The sequence below is a fragment of the Anoplolepis gracilipes genome, chromosome 11, assembly GCF_047496725.1.
Source record: "Anoplolepis gracilipes chromosome 11, ASM4749672v1, whole genome shotgun sequence".
Lineage (NCBI taxonomy): Eukaryota > Metazoa > Arthropoda > Insecta > Hymenoptera > Formicidae > Anoplolepis > Anoplolepis gracilipes.
In genome coordinates this window covers 5,729,306-5,747,504 of record NC_132980.1, presented here as the reverse complement: position 1 = coordinate 5,747,504, position 18,199 = coordinate 5,729,306, and the positions used below count along the sequence as shown (strand labels likewise).

Sequence of the window (18,199 nt, the reverse complement as noted above, 5' to 3'; positions counted from 1 at the left end):
TATATAGGGTGTTCCATATAAGAAATTATATATATACAGATAATAATTGTCGGATTTTATGTCTTTAAGAATGCATTATAAAAATATTTCTTTCGTTAGAGTTGTTACCGTATCAAAATTATTATATTTATCTGCACCTGTAGAGATTCTTTTAATATGATAATAAAAACAATTAACAATATATATAAAATTAAAAATTTGTTAAATACAAAATACGACATATCGCAATTTATATGACAATTATTTTGTTTGTCTATAACTTTTTTTTGTCGTAATTTATTTTAAATTTAAAAACAGTACAATCAGTATAATATAATATTATATAATATAATAATAATAATAAACATGAAAACATTTTTAATTGCTGGACTTATTATCAATATATTAATACATACATAGTTATAATTAAAAATCAAGAAATTATATTCTGCAATAATTCTAATTCTGACATTTATTCAAGTATATTTTCCATCATTTATTCTGTGAAAGTTACACAATAAAAGTCAATCTTATGAATATATTTTAAATAAAAAAAATTTTGTTAAAATGTAGTAAATCTCATATAGTACATCTAAAAAAATGTTATATATGGCCAGATCGTGTCAAATTTCGGATTTAATTATAAAAATTGTAATATATATATATAATAAAAATTTTTAATAAAAACATATTTTAATTGAGAAAACTTTTTGCACAAAACAACTGTTTCCATGTTTTTTACAAAAATAATAATATTTAGAAAATTAAAAATTAAAAATTAATACAAAGTAAAAAATTTTTAAATTTAATTAAAAAACCATTTCCAATTTCAGTATATTGTTTAACAGCTACGCTTCGGATAGAATCTTTAATCACGCATCCACAGCTATTGTCGATTAGATCCTACAAATGTTTAAAAGAATTTAACTGAACAATCGAGAAACCAAGATTTCTTTATCCTGATTAGTCCATAAAATTCTTGCAAGAATTTCTAGCGTTTAGTGCACTGCAGCTGTCGTTGAATTAGGATTTTTGCACTTTTGCGCGATAGTAATCGCAGTTGTTCACAATTAATCACAGTGTCTCGCCATTAATCGCAGTTGCCACTCTTTTGTTTCCCAAAATTGTTATGTGATCACCCTCGATATAATGTACTTCCACTTTACTTTCAGTTATCTTAAATATAACATAATTTATTAATGGTAAAGTTTTGTTAAAATGAATTTATTGGATCTTAGCAAAACTTTGTCAAAATACCTTGTGCAAACCATAATCTTCTTCAATATCAGGAACATATGATAAGCTAGCTTTTAGCAACGTTATAGGTGATTTAATACGCGGTAGTGCGGAAGGATTATATTGTCGAATAGCGACTACATTTTTATATATTGTTGTACATAGTGTTTTTAGATTTATGAATGACAGCGATGTATTTATTGCCAAAAAGTATTTGGCAAAATTATCGAACCGTTCTTCCCAAGATTTACATTCCTTCAGTATCATTGAAATCTGTTGAAAATGAATTTATACGTCTTTTAAATGTCTTTGAAAAATTTTTCTAGCTTTTTGCAGTCCTACTGAATCTCAACATTACTTTTTGTTCCAGATTATCAGTCTATTTTGACATAAAAATTTATGATTATTTACAAACATTTTAGCAATTTTGTAAATTTTTCTTGTAGTATTAAAGATTGCATACGTTTTTATGAAGATTTCTTCCTTTTTTAATGTGTGTTATGTAATATAAAAGATTATTAAAATATAGAAAAACATATAAGTTATAGAATACAAGGGGAAATAATTAAATTGCCCATAACCGACTGAAATGAAATGTCAGAAATATCAGATTGTAAAAAGTTAAATACTTCTAATATGATTGTTTTTTAATGACTGTTGATTAAATAAAAAAAAATATAAAAATCATAAGATGATTTAATATTTGTAACGAGAAATATATGTAGTGTAAAAAAAGAAATTATACCTTTTTACTGGTTCCTGCTTTATAAACTTCCATAACAGTGGTTAATATATCAATCTGAAGTTCAGTGTCATTAGAAGATGATATATAATGTTCATACATTGTTCGCAATTGTTGAGGAGCACCATCGATGAGCACAAGTCGCCCTTTATAATTCATAGCCTCTAATTTTCTTGCTAACTCAATTGCAAAAATAGATCCGAAAGAATATCCTACCATTACAAAATCTTTTCTATCATTCAATCTTGATGATACGTGCTGTAAAAATATTTAAATATTTAAGTAATACAGCAAATGTCTATGGTTTTAACAATAAATACATAATATACACAATTCTTCAATTAATAAAACATAAAATTACAGTTCAACAGAATTTTAAGACCTGAATAGATCCTCATAATTTCTTGTAAATTTTTTTATGTTGAATTCGGCCGCAGAATTACTCTACCATGTTACAATTTTGAGAAAAAAGACAGAAAATTAAAAAATGAGTATTTGATCATATTTAAAGTAGAAGAGACCAGGGTTAAAAGTAACAGGGATAGGTTGTAACACAGCTGATAACTTTGTAAAGAAAATAGATATCATTATGAAAACAAAACGGGTCAAATACTTGTTTATCACTGTTACGCTGCCATCATGATGCTTCTAGTGCTACTCTATTAACGAGTGTTGTGTACGAGATAACTACACATCATGTGAGTAAATAAGTTTCAATGATATTTTTTGGGATTTATTCGTAAATTTTACACTTTATCAGCAATTATTTTTTCTTCATATTTTATGAGTTAATTGGTAGACAAATATACGTTGTCATTTTATTATATTTTAAACGTTTTTAATATAAATACTTTAGTTTAGAATGTATCGTATTTTGGGATTAGAAATAACATACCGTTAGAGTAAATTGTAACATGTTACAACTTACTCCAACATAAAATATTGTATGAATAAATCAACATACTTAACTAATTATGTAATTATGAGACATGAGCATTGTATTAAAAAATCTGATAAAGTAAATTTTGTGTGTTCCAACTGCTACTCAGATGAGTCTTCGAGTGAGAACTAAAACAATTTATTTTAATTAATTATTTGCATTTAATTGATGTCATTAAGACGCTAATGTTATGTTGTGCTAAGTAAAAAGAAAACAATTTATGTTGCGTTGATTACTGATTAAGAAATACTATTTATATTGTGTCAATTAAAGAAAAGACAATTTATGTTACGTTGATTATTTTTAATATGTTGAGTATTATTAATTAAAGTTACTTTTAATTATTTGTTAGTTCTCATTTTATAATTCAGCTTGTATCTATCTGTGTTACAACTTACAGCGTTGTTACTTTCAACCCCAAAGTCGGAGTAGAAAATAACAATTCTCCTCGGTCGTTTTGCAGGGTTATAACATTTTTCTCAAAATATTTAATGACACATTATCTCTATCAAACAAATCTTAAATCTTCAACTTTATCCGTATAAATAAACATTAAATCTCTAAGAAAAATATAGAATTTATTTATTTCATCAAAACTAAAAAATGTTACTTTCAACCCCGGTCTCCTCTACGTCATGTTTCGTAAAGTTATGACACTTTAGAGCCAAATTTAAATTTAGCATAAAAAAATCTAAAAAAAATGATAAGTTTAATTCAGGTTACGTGATACCTCTAAAAGATAATTCGTCGTTTCCGATATTATGTTTGTAACCTCAATATTGTTTGTGCTAATTTGTAGAAATGTTAGAGAAAACTTAACACTCGATACTAAGTGTTTAAATACAGTTTCACAGCCATCGATTCCTGGTATAAGAAATACTTGGACAGTATTTTCTTCCTTTTTAGTCGAAAGATCTAAACAAGTTTCTGTCACAAAGTCTTCGTCCTTTACAATACCAAATAATTTCACAACGTTATCTGGTTTCATTATTTCGATTGACTGTTCAACTTGCGTATTATCGCTGTTTGCATTGGACATCGCAATGAGTTTTTCAAAAGTAAGATTCCGTATCTCTTGTGCAGTTAAAAAGATATCAAATTCTCGTTCCATGGTTTGCTTGATTTCTACGACCATCATAGAGTCTGCTCCGAACTCAGCCAGTGATACATTTTGACTAATCATATTTATGTCTTTTATATCTGATAAGATAAAATTAAAATAAATATAATTTTTTATACTTCATGCAAAAGTTTAACAATAATAACATAGGTCTACAAGGTTCAGTTGTTCAAAAAATGTGAGTGATTTCTTACATACGTAATTTGGTGCGCTGAATCCAAATCTGGTGACAGAATTTGCCTGTCACGTCAGGTAATCGAAATATTTTAGAGCTTTATTGTGTGGGATCCAAATTAATTTCAATATTTTTCTAAAATAGGTAAAAATGGGCATTTTTGAGCATTCTAACTTCAAATATTTCGATAACCTGACGTGATAGACGAATTCTGTCGCCAGATTTGGATTCAGCGCACCAAATTACGTAAGAAATCGCTCACAGTTTTCATTCAGCTTTTAATAGCTTCCATTTTGCAGGCCTGTGTAATTATATAAGCGATACAAGCAATCGAGTCTGCGCACGTGTAAATATTTACTTAGAATATTGGCGACCGCTTCCACTATATTGTTAATGTCGAAAGATTCTACTTTCTTCTCAGCAACGATCATGCTGCTTACGACTGGCCGACTTTGAAGTAAAAATATATCGAGTTTGTCGAGACAGCTGGATATTTTTTGCTGTAAAGTGCCACCGATAACAAGTTCTTTGTCTTCCTCTTGCATATCTGCGACAAGTCCCACGTCACCTATGGCTCCCCATTGAATTGCCAATCCAGGTAATCCATCCATTGCTCTTTTTTCACACACCCTCTCCATGACGGAATTGGCCATACCATAATTAGTTTGTCCAGCGTTTCCTCTGCCGCAAGAAACGGAAGAGAACATTACAAAGTGCCGTAGTTTAGAACACATTTTTCTGGATAACTTGTCCAAAATTTGCGCCGCCCAGGCTTTCGATTTGAAGGATTCCATAAAGGTATCCGTGGTTTGATTCTCCAGAATGTGATCTCTCAGCACCACAGCGAGATTGAATATCGCATCCACCGGTGCTATTCTTTCAGCAGTTCGCAAAAGATGTTCACAGTCGTTACGATCGGAGATATCAATATTTTTAACAATGAGTACATTTACACCGTAGGATTTCCACAATTGAACTTTCATGCGCTGATAACCATTTTTTATTCCAGTTCGCGATATCAGGACGATATTTTTAGCTCCTCGCAATATCAGCCAGTCAGTTAATTCCAATCCGAAACCGCCAAGACCTCCTAATATAATGTAACTTCTGTCGCTGAGACAGTAATAGCGACCATGTGCCATAACAAGTCCGTTCAAACATTGGTCTTCCTCTTGAATTTTTAAAATTATCTAAAAAAATATTTATATATTAGAGATTCCGAAATGATTATAGTATTTCAAACTTTTTGGTTAAAAGTTTTTTTTATGCATTTTGTTATAAAATATATATTCGTTACAAATACTGTGAATTAAGTTATACTATTAGCATACCTTTCCTATATGTATCCCACTTGTCATATATCTAAAAGCCGCCTCCATTTCTGATTTTTGGAAAATATTTACTTGAAGTGGTTTGATTTTTCCATTTTTCAGACCGTTAGCCATCATTTTAGACAACAGGGATTTATGCTTGTGATCTTTGACAAACATATTGTCTAATAAAATACCGTGAAAACTAATGCCTTTTTGAAACAGATTTATATTTAAAGGATTGTTAGAAATAAGATCAAATTTCCCAATCTCTAGGAAACGACCTTTTCGTGCTAGACAACGAACGGATGCGATTAATTTTTCTTCCGCCAATGAATTTAACACTATATCCACTCCGCGATTGTTTGTTCGCATCATTATCATTTGTTCAAAATTTGTATTTCGAGAATTTCCAATATGCTCATCCATAATAGTGGGAAATGTTTTCTTAATAAATTCTCGCTTTTCAGTTGTACCCACGGTAGTGAATACCTCGCATCCCTCGCTGAGAGCCAAGTGGATAGCTGCTTGTCCAATGCCTCCAGTACCAGAATGTATAAGTACTTTATCGCCCTTTTTCATCTTTCCAATAATATATAGGGCGAAGTAACACGTACTGTAAACGCATGGCACTGTAGCCGCCTCTTCAAATGTCCACGTATCAGGTATGTTCCAACATAAATCTTTGTCTTTTATAACGACGTTTGCTATACATCTGGAAAGGGCAATGTTAGTCAATGATATTTTATATAGTGATTTTCAATGACATTATATTTACTTATTATCACGAAGTCCCATTACGCGACGTCCATTGGTATCGAATCCTACGTATTCCAATCCAAGAGATATAGGCTGAAATCTTCCTTGCGACATTGCCAACGGAAATGAATTTAATTTGCCGGTGGCTAACATTACATCCCGGAAATTAATAGAAGAATAGATTACATATATCAACTCTTCGGGATGAGACTCGATGGATAGATTGTTTTCTGTCCAATATAATGTACTTAGATCACCACGAACCTATAATAATATAAAAATCATTTTATATACAAACATAAATAAAGTGAGTATAAAATGGCCACGTATCTGATTGGCCAATTCAAAATAGGACTCTCTGATTAACTAATCGTTGCTGGTGACCTTAAGCATCGGTCGATATGATTGGTGGTGTCCAATCCGAACGTGGCCATTTCGGACGCTCCCACATAAATAACATTATGTAAGGTGCTTAAAATACACTTGAACAAATTTATAGAGTGTATATTTCTCACGTCAAAGTAAAAATAAGTTAACGTACATATTATTGTTCATATAAATAATTGATATATTATTTGAAGATTTGCAAAGATTTGTACGTACCATTTGAGTGACATAGGCGGTAGGTACAGGTTTGGGTTCTAGACCTGGTAATTCTAGATGCCTGTAAGAACCCCAGATCTGATTAGAGCGCAAAACATTAATAGTCATGTCCTTCTCCAATTGCTGTATGTAAAAAGGATTTTGTAAAGAGAATTTAGGAGCTTTTTGATCTTGAATAAGTACACTTCTGACAAATTCCCCGCCTGTTTCTTTTCTCAAACAGTTAACAAGGCCTAACAAGCCACATTCAAAGTCTCCCTCTCCAACAATTATGATTCTACTGTCTTTATCAAGCTGATTTTTATTATTCATGAGCAACTTTAATTCTTCTAGCCAATTAAAGTTGTCATTATTTATATAAACAACAGTCCTTTTCTTTATCTGAACTTTTTTCTTCAGAAGCACAATCACTTCAGTCTCAGTTTGCTTTTGAAGAATAACATTTAATTCATATTGTCTCGAGTACTTGTCGCAATTAGTTATGTCACCCTTTTCGCGTGTCAACAAATAACCGCCGTCTCTTATGAATGGCAAAAGTCTTTCTAATGAGTTTTGTTGTTTTGTCAAGAGATTAAATCCGACAGCTATTAAGGCTTTATCATTTATAGAGGGTTTGTTTAAATCTGCGATTGTAATATTTTGTGGCAATTCTATAGGATTGAAACGATTCGATAATGTTAATAAAGCAATATTTGCTTGTATTTGTGGCATATTATTAAAAGTTTCAGTCAGTAAGAAAGATGATAATTCTTCCAACGCTACGTTATCGACATCCTCTATTAGTTCAATGGCTGTTACTTTAGTGATCTGATAATCTTCCAACACAAGTTGCGCCGATATTCGGATCGCTTCATTTAAAGAAATTTTCGCGTGATCATAATGAGCTACAAATACGTGTTCCTCGATAACGGGATCTTGAATTAATTTTCGGCGAGAAATTGCGGTAGCGCTAACGCCTTGAATTTCTATTCCACCAGATATAATCGTATCGATTTTTCTGTATTTCCTTACTGATAAATCTGTAATGAGATAACAACTGAAATAGCAATTTCCCCCAAAAATTCCTTTACATGATATTAATGATAATGCAATTTCTAATACATATGTATTCAGTTTTAAATTATGAAATTTTTAATTGACGAAAAACATACGTTTATACTCTTCTGTCACTATTTCTCGCAGCTTTGACATGTGAAGGGCAGGATGGATCACCAATTTTTGAATACTAGTAGGTACATATAAATCCCTAGTATCGTATCCAAGTACATGCAATTGCAACATAACATCCATAAATGTTACCCAATTATTTGTCCAAGAGATATGTCCTTTGCTGCCTGAAATGGTTGCACTTTTTAATCCACGGAACCAGCCACTGTACAAGTAGCCGCGTAATTTCAACTCTTTGTAGATGTCTTGAGTAGTCATGTGTTCTTCTTCGTCGTCATCTTCCGGTAATAGATTGGTAGGAATCATTTCCTTCTCCGGATTTGATACGGTATGCACTTTTCCGATTACCACAACACTATCTCCTTCGATAATTTCGAATTTTCCGCTATCTGTGATATTTTTTATTCGATATTACACATATAAGTACGATATCATATAATTTTAATATTATTATTGTAAAATAATTGTAAAATGATTTAATAGTTTGGTAAATACCTTGTATGCTAATTGTCAATTTTACATTATTCGATAAATGAGTAGCACGAATAAACTTTATGTCTTGAAATATTATTGGCATAGTTGTGTATATTTTTCCTTCCATCATGCCTACGGTTTCCCAAACAAGCGCAAGATATCCTGTCGCAGGTAATAAATTCTTTCCGTCGATTACATGACCGACCATGTACTCATAACTTTCGTCGTTGAGACTGATTTTGATGTGTCTTTCTCTGGATTGTATACGCTTCTGTGATTGATAGTTTGCTACAAACCAATCTTCAGAATGATCCCATCTATATCCCGACATTAAAAACTTATTTGTATATATAAATTATACATACATATAATACATATGTATATATACAGAGCGTTTGACACAGGTGGGACAAATATTTAGGAGTGATTCTACATGATAAAATAAGACAAAAATCAAGAATAACAAAATTGTTATGGTGACTTTGTTTTTTAGTTATAAATATTTGAAAATTTGTGTAAAAGGTATCTAAAACTTGGCAATTTGCTGCGTACTTTTGCGTTACAGAGTATTTTGAGAGCGATTCAGTCGATGTAGCTTACGCACGTCAAAGATTTTGCGGATTACCATGCTTCGGACACCTTTCACGCAAATTTTCAAATATTCATAGCTAAAAAACGAAGCCTCTATCGCAATTTTGTTATTCTTAATTTTTGTCTTATTTTATCATGTAGAAACATACCCCTTAAATATTGTCCCACCTGTTGTCGAACAGTCTGTATATACATATATATATATATATATATATATATATATATTTACTTATTTATATATTTGAATTTTTTATATATAGAAGAACATGGGGTAGAACGGCCTACGTAAGCTTTAAGCAAGTTTTCAACATATTAAAAAAAAATAAATCAATCTTTTTTTTACTAAAAATATTCTTTGGAATATCCACTATAAGAAAAAACACAAGTTTATTATAAAATAATAGTTTAAATAGACGAGATTATTGATTTAGTAAAAGCTTAGATTTTCGTGATATGCTTTTCATGCGGGGTATAATGGACTACCTCCAAAACTTGTTTATTTCACTAACATTGATGTCTAAAACTTCTTAAAAGTTGTATATTATAATATGATATATAGAACATAAGGATTTAGATTTGTATTTTTAAATGATAACTATTAATAAATAAAAACAATAAATTAATAAATAAAAACCATTCTCTTGTTATAATAAATATTTTTTTTTTTTAAACATGGAAAAATATCCTTTAATGTAATAATTGTTGGTATTAATTTTGAAAGACAACATTTATGTATACTCTATTTCTTTCTCTAGTATAAAAATAAAAAGTACAACATTTTGTGGGCTAATATTTCATTAAGCCTCAAAACGTATTTATTTACTTTTGATCATATAAAAAATTATAATTAATCAATATTTACATAAGCACAGTATGAAATTAATAAGAAAAGATCATTTTAATAGATAAATGTATTTACGGTAATATAAAATAAAATTTTATCATTGTTTACCTTATGTAAATATATGGAAGAATTACAACTCAGTGGCGGAGAGCACAGCAAGTGCATTAAATAATTTCTAACAACTTTCAACTAAAAATATTGCGACCACTGATAACAGCACGCAGAAAGAGACATCTAATAGCAATAATTGCAACATATTTCATGACATGAAAGCATCTCTGTAAAAATATATCGACTCTGCACCATTGTACCCCGCGATGCCGTTCTACCCCACGTTCCTCTATATGCTCGTATGTATCTAAATATTTTTTATTTATACATAAGCAACATGTAGAGAGATTAATTATGACACTGCATTTTACCTGATAGATGGAGAGATCATAGGAGTGCCTCGACTAACTGGAAATTCTACTAGCGGATATAAATTAGCGATCTGCGGTTGTAAGCCACAATTGTAAAGTTTTCCAATCTCTCGTAAAGTTACATCAGTATCTTGCTCAGTGCGCTCAGTCAGTACGATGTTTGTCACTTTTGGATGTAAAGATTTCTTCAAGATGTGCTGCAGAATGCCATCCGGTGAAATTTCGATAGTCACTGCGTTATTTGGAATTAAATTCGTTGCTTGTTCAAATAGTATGGCATTTAAAATACTATATGTGTGATAATATGCTGAAGATAATGTCGCTGCCTGACTGGACCATTCGATACAAGGTACGGAAGTACTGATCCACCTTAGGCTTCGTTTTTTTGGCCGTGTTATTATTTGATTCAAGTCAAATAAAAGTCGAGTTTTTATAGATGCGAGATAATGACTGTGATATGGTATATCGCATGACATTTCGTTCACATTAATGTCGTTAATCTGCCAAACATAAGTAAAACAAATTAAATCTTAGAGTTCAATTTTTTCAAACCAAGAAACAAGTTAGAAGATCAATTTGATTAAAAATTAAATTAAAAACAATACCTGTAATTTTTTCACGAATTTTTTTATGGATTCTGCAGGACCACATACTATGTTGCTGTTTTGATTATTGTAGCATATTATTTCAATGTTTGCTGGACATATATTTTTTAGGCGTTTGTAATCAAGGTTCACAACTGCCATAGAACTGTTAATTATATTTTTTTCGACACAGGCTATACCAATAAAGTATGCCGATAAAATAGTTTGTTCAAGAGTTAGACATTTATCCGCATATGCACAACCCAATTCACCAGCAGAATGACTAATCATGTAATCTGCAGTAATTTCTAAAGATGTGAGAAGATCTACTAAGGCGATCTATAAAGTTATACAGAGTTATTTTTTTATATTGTATTATACATGTTATATTTAAAAATTGAGCATATTCCTTTATATATATTTATAATGTTTTTAATAATATACCTGAATAGCAACAATGCTGACAAATGCATGTAAAGCATTTTTGCATCCTTCTTCGTCTTGCTTTGTTAAAATGTCCATGATATTTATATCATATAATTTTAAAATATTGTCGCACTTTTCTATAGCATTTGCAAAGACGTGAAATTTTAATAAATCTCGACCTGATAAAGATTTAATTTAGGAATTATATCATGTCATTATTTCAATGTACTATCATACGTGAAACGTTAAATATTGAATATTTATACCCATTCCTGGCCATTGCGCGCCTAAGGCAGAGAATATAAACCAAATAGGTCTTTTTACATTCTCATAATTTTGAATCTCTTTTATTGAACTTTGTTGCAAAGTGCACTGCTTCAGTATAATATATCCTCTCCATGGATGGCCCTCTATATTGTCTGCAAAAATATCGTGTAATAAACGAATATATTCGGCATCTATAGAATGATTAGCAACCTACGAGAAAAATAATTTTCTTAAATTTTCTGCAAGAAATATAATATTTTTTAACGTTGCTTAAAATATCTACTAACATCGTTCAAAAACAAATTTACTGATTCTTTTGTGCGTCCAGATAATACCACGAGTCTTGACAAGCCGTCGTTTCCTGTTCCATTATTAATTTTCTCTTTGGTATTCCATTTTATTAACATATGAGCATTGGATCCTCCGAAGCCAAGAGAATTAATGCCTATGTAACCATTCTTAATTGGCACTGCTTCTGTAACTACTTGAATGCTTCCATTTACAAAGGCATCTATATCATTTCTTGGTGATGTATAATTGATGTTTGGTGGAATAAGACCGGTTTCAAATGCTATTATGCCCTTGAAAAATGGAATTAATAACATACATAACAATATGTATTTTGTATTAAGGATGTTTAGTACCTATTTTTAAAAAAATAGGAATTTAATGAAATTTGCACAGATTGTTCTGATACATGTTCAGAGACTTATAAAAAAACCTGGAGTTGATTCACTGAAGCAATCAAAAGTTATAAAAATTTTAATTTGCAATGAATTTACCCGTCGATATTACTATAAATATAATTATTTTATGGATTTAATTATAAGTAAAAGTATTAGTATAATTATAAACATAATTATTACTGTTCTTTTTAGCCCTTAAAATCATACGATTACAGATCTTCTATCTTATAAAAAACCTGTGATCGTGTTGATTTAAGAGCTAAAATAGATAGAAATAATAATAGGAATTTATTCTAAATTTGCAAAAGTATAGTTTAAATGTAGAGGAATTATTTAATTACATAATTTTGGTCAAGTACTGACTAGTTCAAAAGATATTGAATATAATTTTCTCAATTTCGTCCTATTATCCGAGATGACATATTATTTATTGCGAAAACATGACAATATAGCATTCAGCTGAGCTTTCTTTTGACATTTTAAATACCCTATCTTTTCATCTGAAGAAGCCTCTATATACAAACGTGTAAGCGAGAAGCGACTAAGCCTCACATGTCAATTTGCAATTTGACCAACTTATGAAAAATTACCATATTGCCACATTTCTTTCTTCTCGGAGAAATGACAAATTATTAAATTTATCAAAAAAATATTTAAAAATCTTCTATATTTTGTCATTATTCACTATTATAATTCTAAATTTTTATTCTAACATTTTAAATTACTCTGTACGAGTAAATTCCTTTATTTTAAATTACTCTGTACGAGTAAATTCTTTTATTTTAATAATTCAAATTTTGTGCTGTAATGTTGATATCGAGGTACCGTCAATAATAAAAATTTCTCATTATAATTTAAGAAACACGAAAATTTTCCAAAAAAAAGCAACAGAAGTTCGAAAATACATTTATACACTCTAACTATAAATAAATAATAAGACTTTATGCAATCTTTATAATAATCATATATTAAAATATATGAGAAAAGTATATATTCGTCAATTTCGACTAGTTTTTGCTCCGATTGTAGGTGCTAAACATCCTTAATGCATCTGCTTGACTACTATTATTAAAAATTTATTTATTTAATTATTTAATTGATCTGAAAACTTAGTTGCACGACAACGAATAAATGGTTTAAAGGTTTGAAGGATTTATACACTGTCTGATACTGGAAAGGAGAGACTTTCCTAAGCAACTTGACTAAGATATTAAGATTTATATATTTTAAAAGTTCGAGGCAATTAATGTGCTCATTTTATAGCTTACAATGAATAATAAATTAAAAAAAAATTGTTCTACAAAAATCTCATTATTTTTTATTAAAAAAATTAATGAAGAAAATAAAAGACGTAACAATTTGATCTTTTGTGTAGATAATTTAATTAACAATAATCTTCGAGGTTCTCACGATTGCATATAATACCGAAATAGTAGAGAGACTTTTTTCCATATAAAAAAATAAAAATCATTAGTTATATATGCAGAATTTGTCATATATTACTTTTTTCATCGTAAAAACATAGTAGATGTTATTTACTTATCCTACCTTAGCTATTTGAGTGAAACCACTGGCTGGTTCACCGTGACCAAGATTAGATTTTATGGAACCGATCATTAGCGGAGTCTTTCTATTTTTACACAAAGCATTAAGAATAGCATTTATTTCTTCAGGGTCGCCAGCTTTGGTAGCCGTACCATGCGCTTCAACGTAATCTAGACAGGATGGTAATACTCCGCATTCTTCGTAACATTCTGTCATTAATTTGCTCTGGATATGCATCGACGGAAACGTTATTCCTTCTTTCTTATATCCATCGTTATTTAATTTAATATGTTTACATGTAGCATAAATTCTTTTAGCGTTTTTTGCCTTTTGAATATATAGCACCGACACGGTTTCGCTACGCGAATAACCGCTAGCAGAGGCATCAAAAGGTTTGCAGTAACCATCCGGTGACAAAACACCTAAAAAATCATATAGTATTAGTATATATATACAGAGTGTTTTATAATTCATATCTCATTTCTAAAGACTAAATTTATGAAGTAAAAATAAATATAAAATAGAGACTGACAATATTACTCGAACCTCCTTTTAACAATTACTATCAAGTAAAAGATGGATAGACGGACACTCTGGTATAGAATCCAATGAGATATTAATTAATTTTAATAATAATACCAAGACGAAAGAACTGCAGATTTATGACGGGATTTAAACATAGATTTGTGGCTCCAATTATCGCATCGTCGCATTCACCCGACATAATATGACGATAACCAAGGGCCATAGCATGAAGACTAGAGCTGCATGCTGTATCGACTGTATAAGAAGGTCCTTTCAAATCCAGGAAACGTGAAAGCATATTTGGCTGTATAGATTTGCTACATCCAACAATGCCTAGACCCTCTACCTTCTAATTATAAGCAACAATTCACATATGTAAACAATAAATTTAATAAAAAATTCTTTATTTCAACTATTTTTTTTATTTCTTAATTAATAATTTTTTCTACCTCAGGATTTTCATACATAAATTTCTTTTGCGATTCAATAAAACACGTCCCTATGATCACGGCAGTATTTCTTCCTCGTAATTGTTTTGGATTAATTCCCGCATCGATAATTGCCTCATAAGTATGTTCTAATAACATTCTCGACATAGAATCGAGAGTGTGCGCTTGTTCGAAAGATAAATTGAAAAAGTCGGCGTCGAATTTTTCTACATTATTAATTGTTCCCATGCGTTCCGGTAAATCTGGATGATCTTTTACAAATAAAAATTATCACATGTACGTAATAATAAATTTTTAATATACAGTCTGTCTGATAAGAGCGTGATCGGGCGAACTTCTGTTGACAATCATTACAACGAAAATTTTCGAACGAGCAGCTGGAGGGACTTTTCCTCTACGACGCATAAAAAGCCTCAGTCTATCAATTTACCTTCGAAAATGACGTATTTAACGCTTGCGCTAAAATTAATAAGATTCGAAACTATATGATCTTGAACGTATTTAAAAGAATTAAATATATAAAAAATTCAAAAACATTTGTAAACAAGTGAATGATACAACAAATACCGTTGATGATTTGCCAGAATCGCAGTAAAACACGAAAAAGATTGAAGACAGTGAACAAACGGATTGTACAGTTATTTTCTAAAGTGCTTTCAATACAACAATCAAGATTGGATTCTTCAAGAAGACAACGATCCAAAAACTCCAAAGCCACTTTTGCTGCCAGTGGAAAGAAGAAAATAACATCAAAACATTAAACTAATCATCAGCAAATGCAAATCTTATTTAAAATGTCTGGAAATTAATGAAGATATATATCTACGTAAAAAAAGTGTACATGATAAAATAATTATCGCTACAGATTAATTCGATATGGCGATTTTTATTTCGAAAAAATGCTTTAAAATTGATAGAAAACATGCTTTGAAAAACTCAAGCAATAGTTGACAACGATGATGATTGGATTACATATCAATACAAAAGCGTCATAGTATTGAATGAGTAGTGTATATGTAATTTACTTTATTTGTTTATAATAAATAGCTTAGAAGTTATATCGGTCACGCTGTTACTAGACAAACTTAATGTGTCACATATTTTATTAAAGGAAAATATTTATATATATATATATATATATATATATAATTTTTTAGTAAGTATGTAACTATCTAATTATTGGACAAGAGAACGTATATATTTTACCATAAAACAAATCGCAAATAAATGTAAAACTATTAATTGTAATTACCTTTTTTCCATCGACCGTGATCTATTCTAAGAAGATTAATTTTGTTGAATAGGTTTTCTCGTAGCTGAGTCATATTATTTGAATTTGGAAATCTACCAGCGATACCTGAAATAACGATTTCCTCACTAAAATTCAAACTAGTGCACTCTCTGCATGTTTTTTCTTCCATGATGTCAATTATTTTCGTATATGTTAATCCGGAACAATAGTATATAGATTATAAATGTGTTATTTTATTTATAATAATGTCAAAACTATATTTGCTATATAACTTCTAGTATAGATAAAGAGTATAAGAATATAGACGATAGAGTGAGCGAATCGTTATTTATATAAAGAGTGTTACTTTTTAATTATTTAAATTTTTGCGAATGTATAATTACTGACAGTAGGTCATTGCATTTAAAATTTTTTTGTACAATTTTGTAATTCTAATCATTTTCAAAGGAAATGTTTGAACCATACATAAAACATTGTTCTACATAATGTGAGAGAGCTAATACGTAAAGTTATTTGGTCAAGAAATTACCATAGACTTAAATATTAGACTGCACGTTCTTATGGTCTAGCTGACGCAGACACCGAAAGATAAAGATAGCCCTTATGTCGTGCTTCTTCTCTCGCACACAACAGAGAATGTAAAGAAGTTGCCACGGAAATGCATAGCAAGCGATAAGGGAGAGAAAGTGAAAATGTAAATAAAAATGAAAGTGAAAGTGGAAATGTATAATCACTTTTGTATTTGCTTTGTAAAATAAAAATAAATTTTATTTTAGTTTACATATATTATTTAAAATAAAAATAAAATATTAAATGCAAAACTTATAACATACATTAAATAATAAGCTAAACATTTTTAATTACCATTTTTGATACTCTGCTTAATTTATTAATTATATAATTTAATATAAATAATCTATTTATTGGTCTCTGGAAGTCATTGATTTTGAAATAAAACTATTTAAGGATGTTTAGTACCTATTTTAAAAAAAATAGAAATTTAATAAAATTTGCACAGATTGTTCTGATACATGTTCAGAAACTTATAAATAAACCTGGAGTTGATTCACTGAAGCAATCAAAAGTTAAAAGAATTTTTATTTGCAATAAATTTACCTGTCGATATTATTATAAATATAATTATTTTGTGGATCTAATTATAAGTAAAAGTATTAATATAATTGTAAATGTAATTATTTATATAAATAAGTATAAATATAGTTATTTCTCTGTTCTTTTTAGCCCTTAAATTGATACGATTACAGATTTTCTATCTTATAAAAAACTTGTGATCGTGTTGACTTAAGAGCTGAAATAGATAGAAATAATAATAGGAATTTATTCAAAATTTGCAAAAGTATAGCTTAAATATAGAGGAAATATTTGATCACATAATTTTGGTCAAGTACTGACTAGTTCAAAAGATATTAAATATAATTTTCTCAATTTCGTTTTATTATCCGAGATGACATATTATTTATTGTGAAAACGTGGCAACAAAGCATTCAGCTGAGCTTCTCTTGACATTTTAAATAATCTATCTTTTCATCTGAAGAAGTCTCTATATACAAACGTATAAGCGAGAAGCGACTAGGCCTCATATGTTAATTTGCAATTTGATCAATTTATGAAAAATTACCATATTGCCACATTTTTTTCTTCTCGGTGATACAAATGATTGTACAATAATGATTAATTTAAGTTTTTGAAATATTTAGAATAAATTTTACACTTTGGTCTCTTGTACGAGTAACTGGAATGTTTTTTACTTGTAAATGTTGTAAAGTTCATGAAAATTTTAGCGTTTCTTTCCTTAACTTTCATTGATTTAAATAAGGAATGATAAAAGTGCAATTTTTATTTGAGTAATAATTACGCTTTAAAAATAACTAATGATTAAAAAAACAATAGTATTTTAAAGTGCTATCTTTTCTGTTTAAATTGCTTTTATATGATTATTGTACGATCATTTTTCACTAGTTATTAGCGTCCAAAGTCAATAACTCGATTTTGTTTTAGTAATGAATATCTGGGCAAAAAACATCATAGAAGATTCGTTAAAAAATTGCATTATGTCGAATATAATTTATTCGCGAGGAGTTT

At 29.5% G+C, this 18,199-nt stretch overlaps 1 protein-coding gene across 1 annotated transcript; it reads right to left on the bottom strand.

Moving 5' to 3' along the window:
• Positions 1–833: 833 nt before the first annotated feature.
• LOC140671202 (fatty acid synthase-like) lies at positions 834–16,362 on the bottom strand. The gene is made up of 19 exons (XM_072902384.1): positions 16,097–16,362; positions 14,845–15,095; positions 14,510–14,744; positions 13,874–14,292; positions 11,927–12,220; positions 11,639–11,849; positions 11,391–11,551; positions 10,968–11,285; positions 10,363–10,862; positions 8,527–8,822; positions 8,016–8,420; positions 6,865–7,883; positions 6,281–6,525; positions 5,524–6,217; positions 4,551–5,382; positions 3,628–4,097; positions 1,961–2,215; positions 1,237–1,488; positions 834–1,155 (listed from the first exon to the last, which is right to left on the bottom strand). The coding sequence occupies exons 1-19, from the start codon at positions 16,263–16,265 to the stop codon at positions 1,054–1,056; spliced, it is 7,128 nt and encodes a 2,375-aa protein (XP_072758485.1). The 5' UTR covers positions 16,266–16,362; the 3' UTR covers positions 834–1,053.
• Positions 16,363–18,199: the final 1,837 nt, after the last annotated feature.

What these genes read in the sequence shown, in the direction of transcription:
- LOC140671202 (XM_072902384.1), bottom strand. Translation starts at nt 16,265, where the DNA reads ATGGAAGAAAAAACATGCAGAGAGTGCACTAGTTTGAATTTTAGTGAG. An exon ending in CCGCCTATGTCACTCAAATG is followed by an intron (nt 6,526 to 6,864) that starts GTACGTACAAAT and finishes ATATTATTATAG; the next exon opens with GTTCGTGGTGATCTAAGTAC. An exon ending in AAGCAGGAACCAGTAAAAAG is followed by an intron (nt 1,489 to 1,960) that starts GTATAATTTCTT and finishes CATTTTCAACAG; the next exon opens with ATTTCAATGATACTGAAGGA.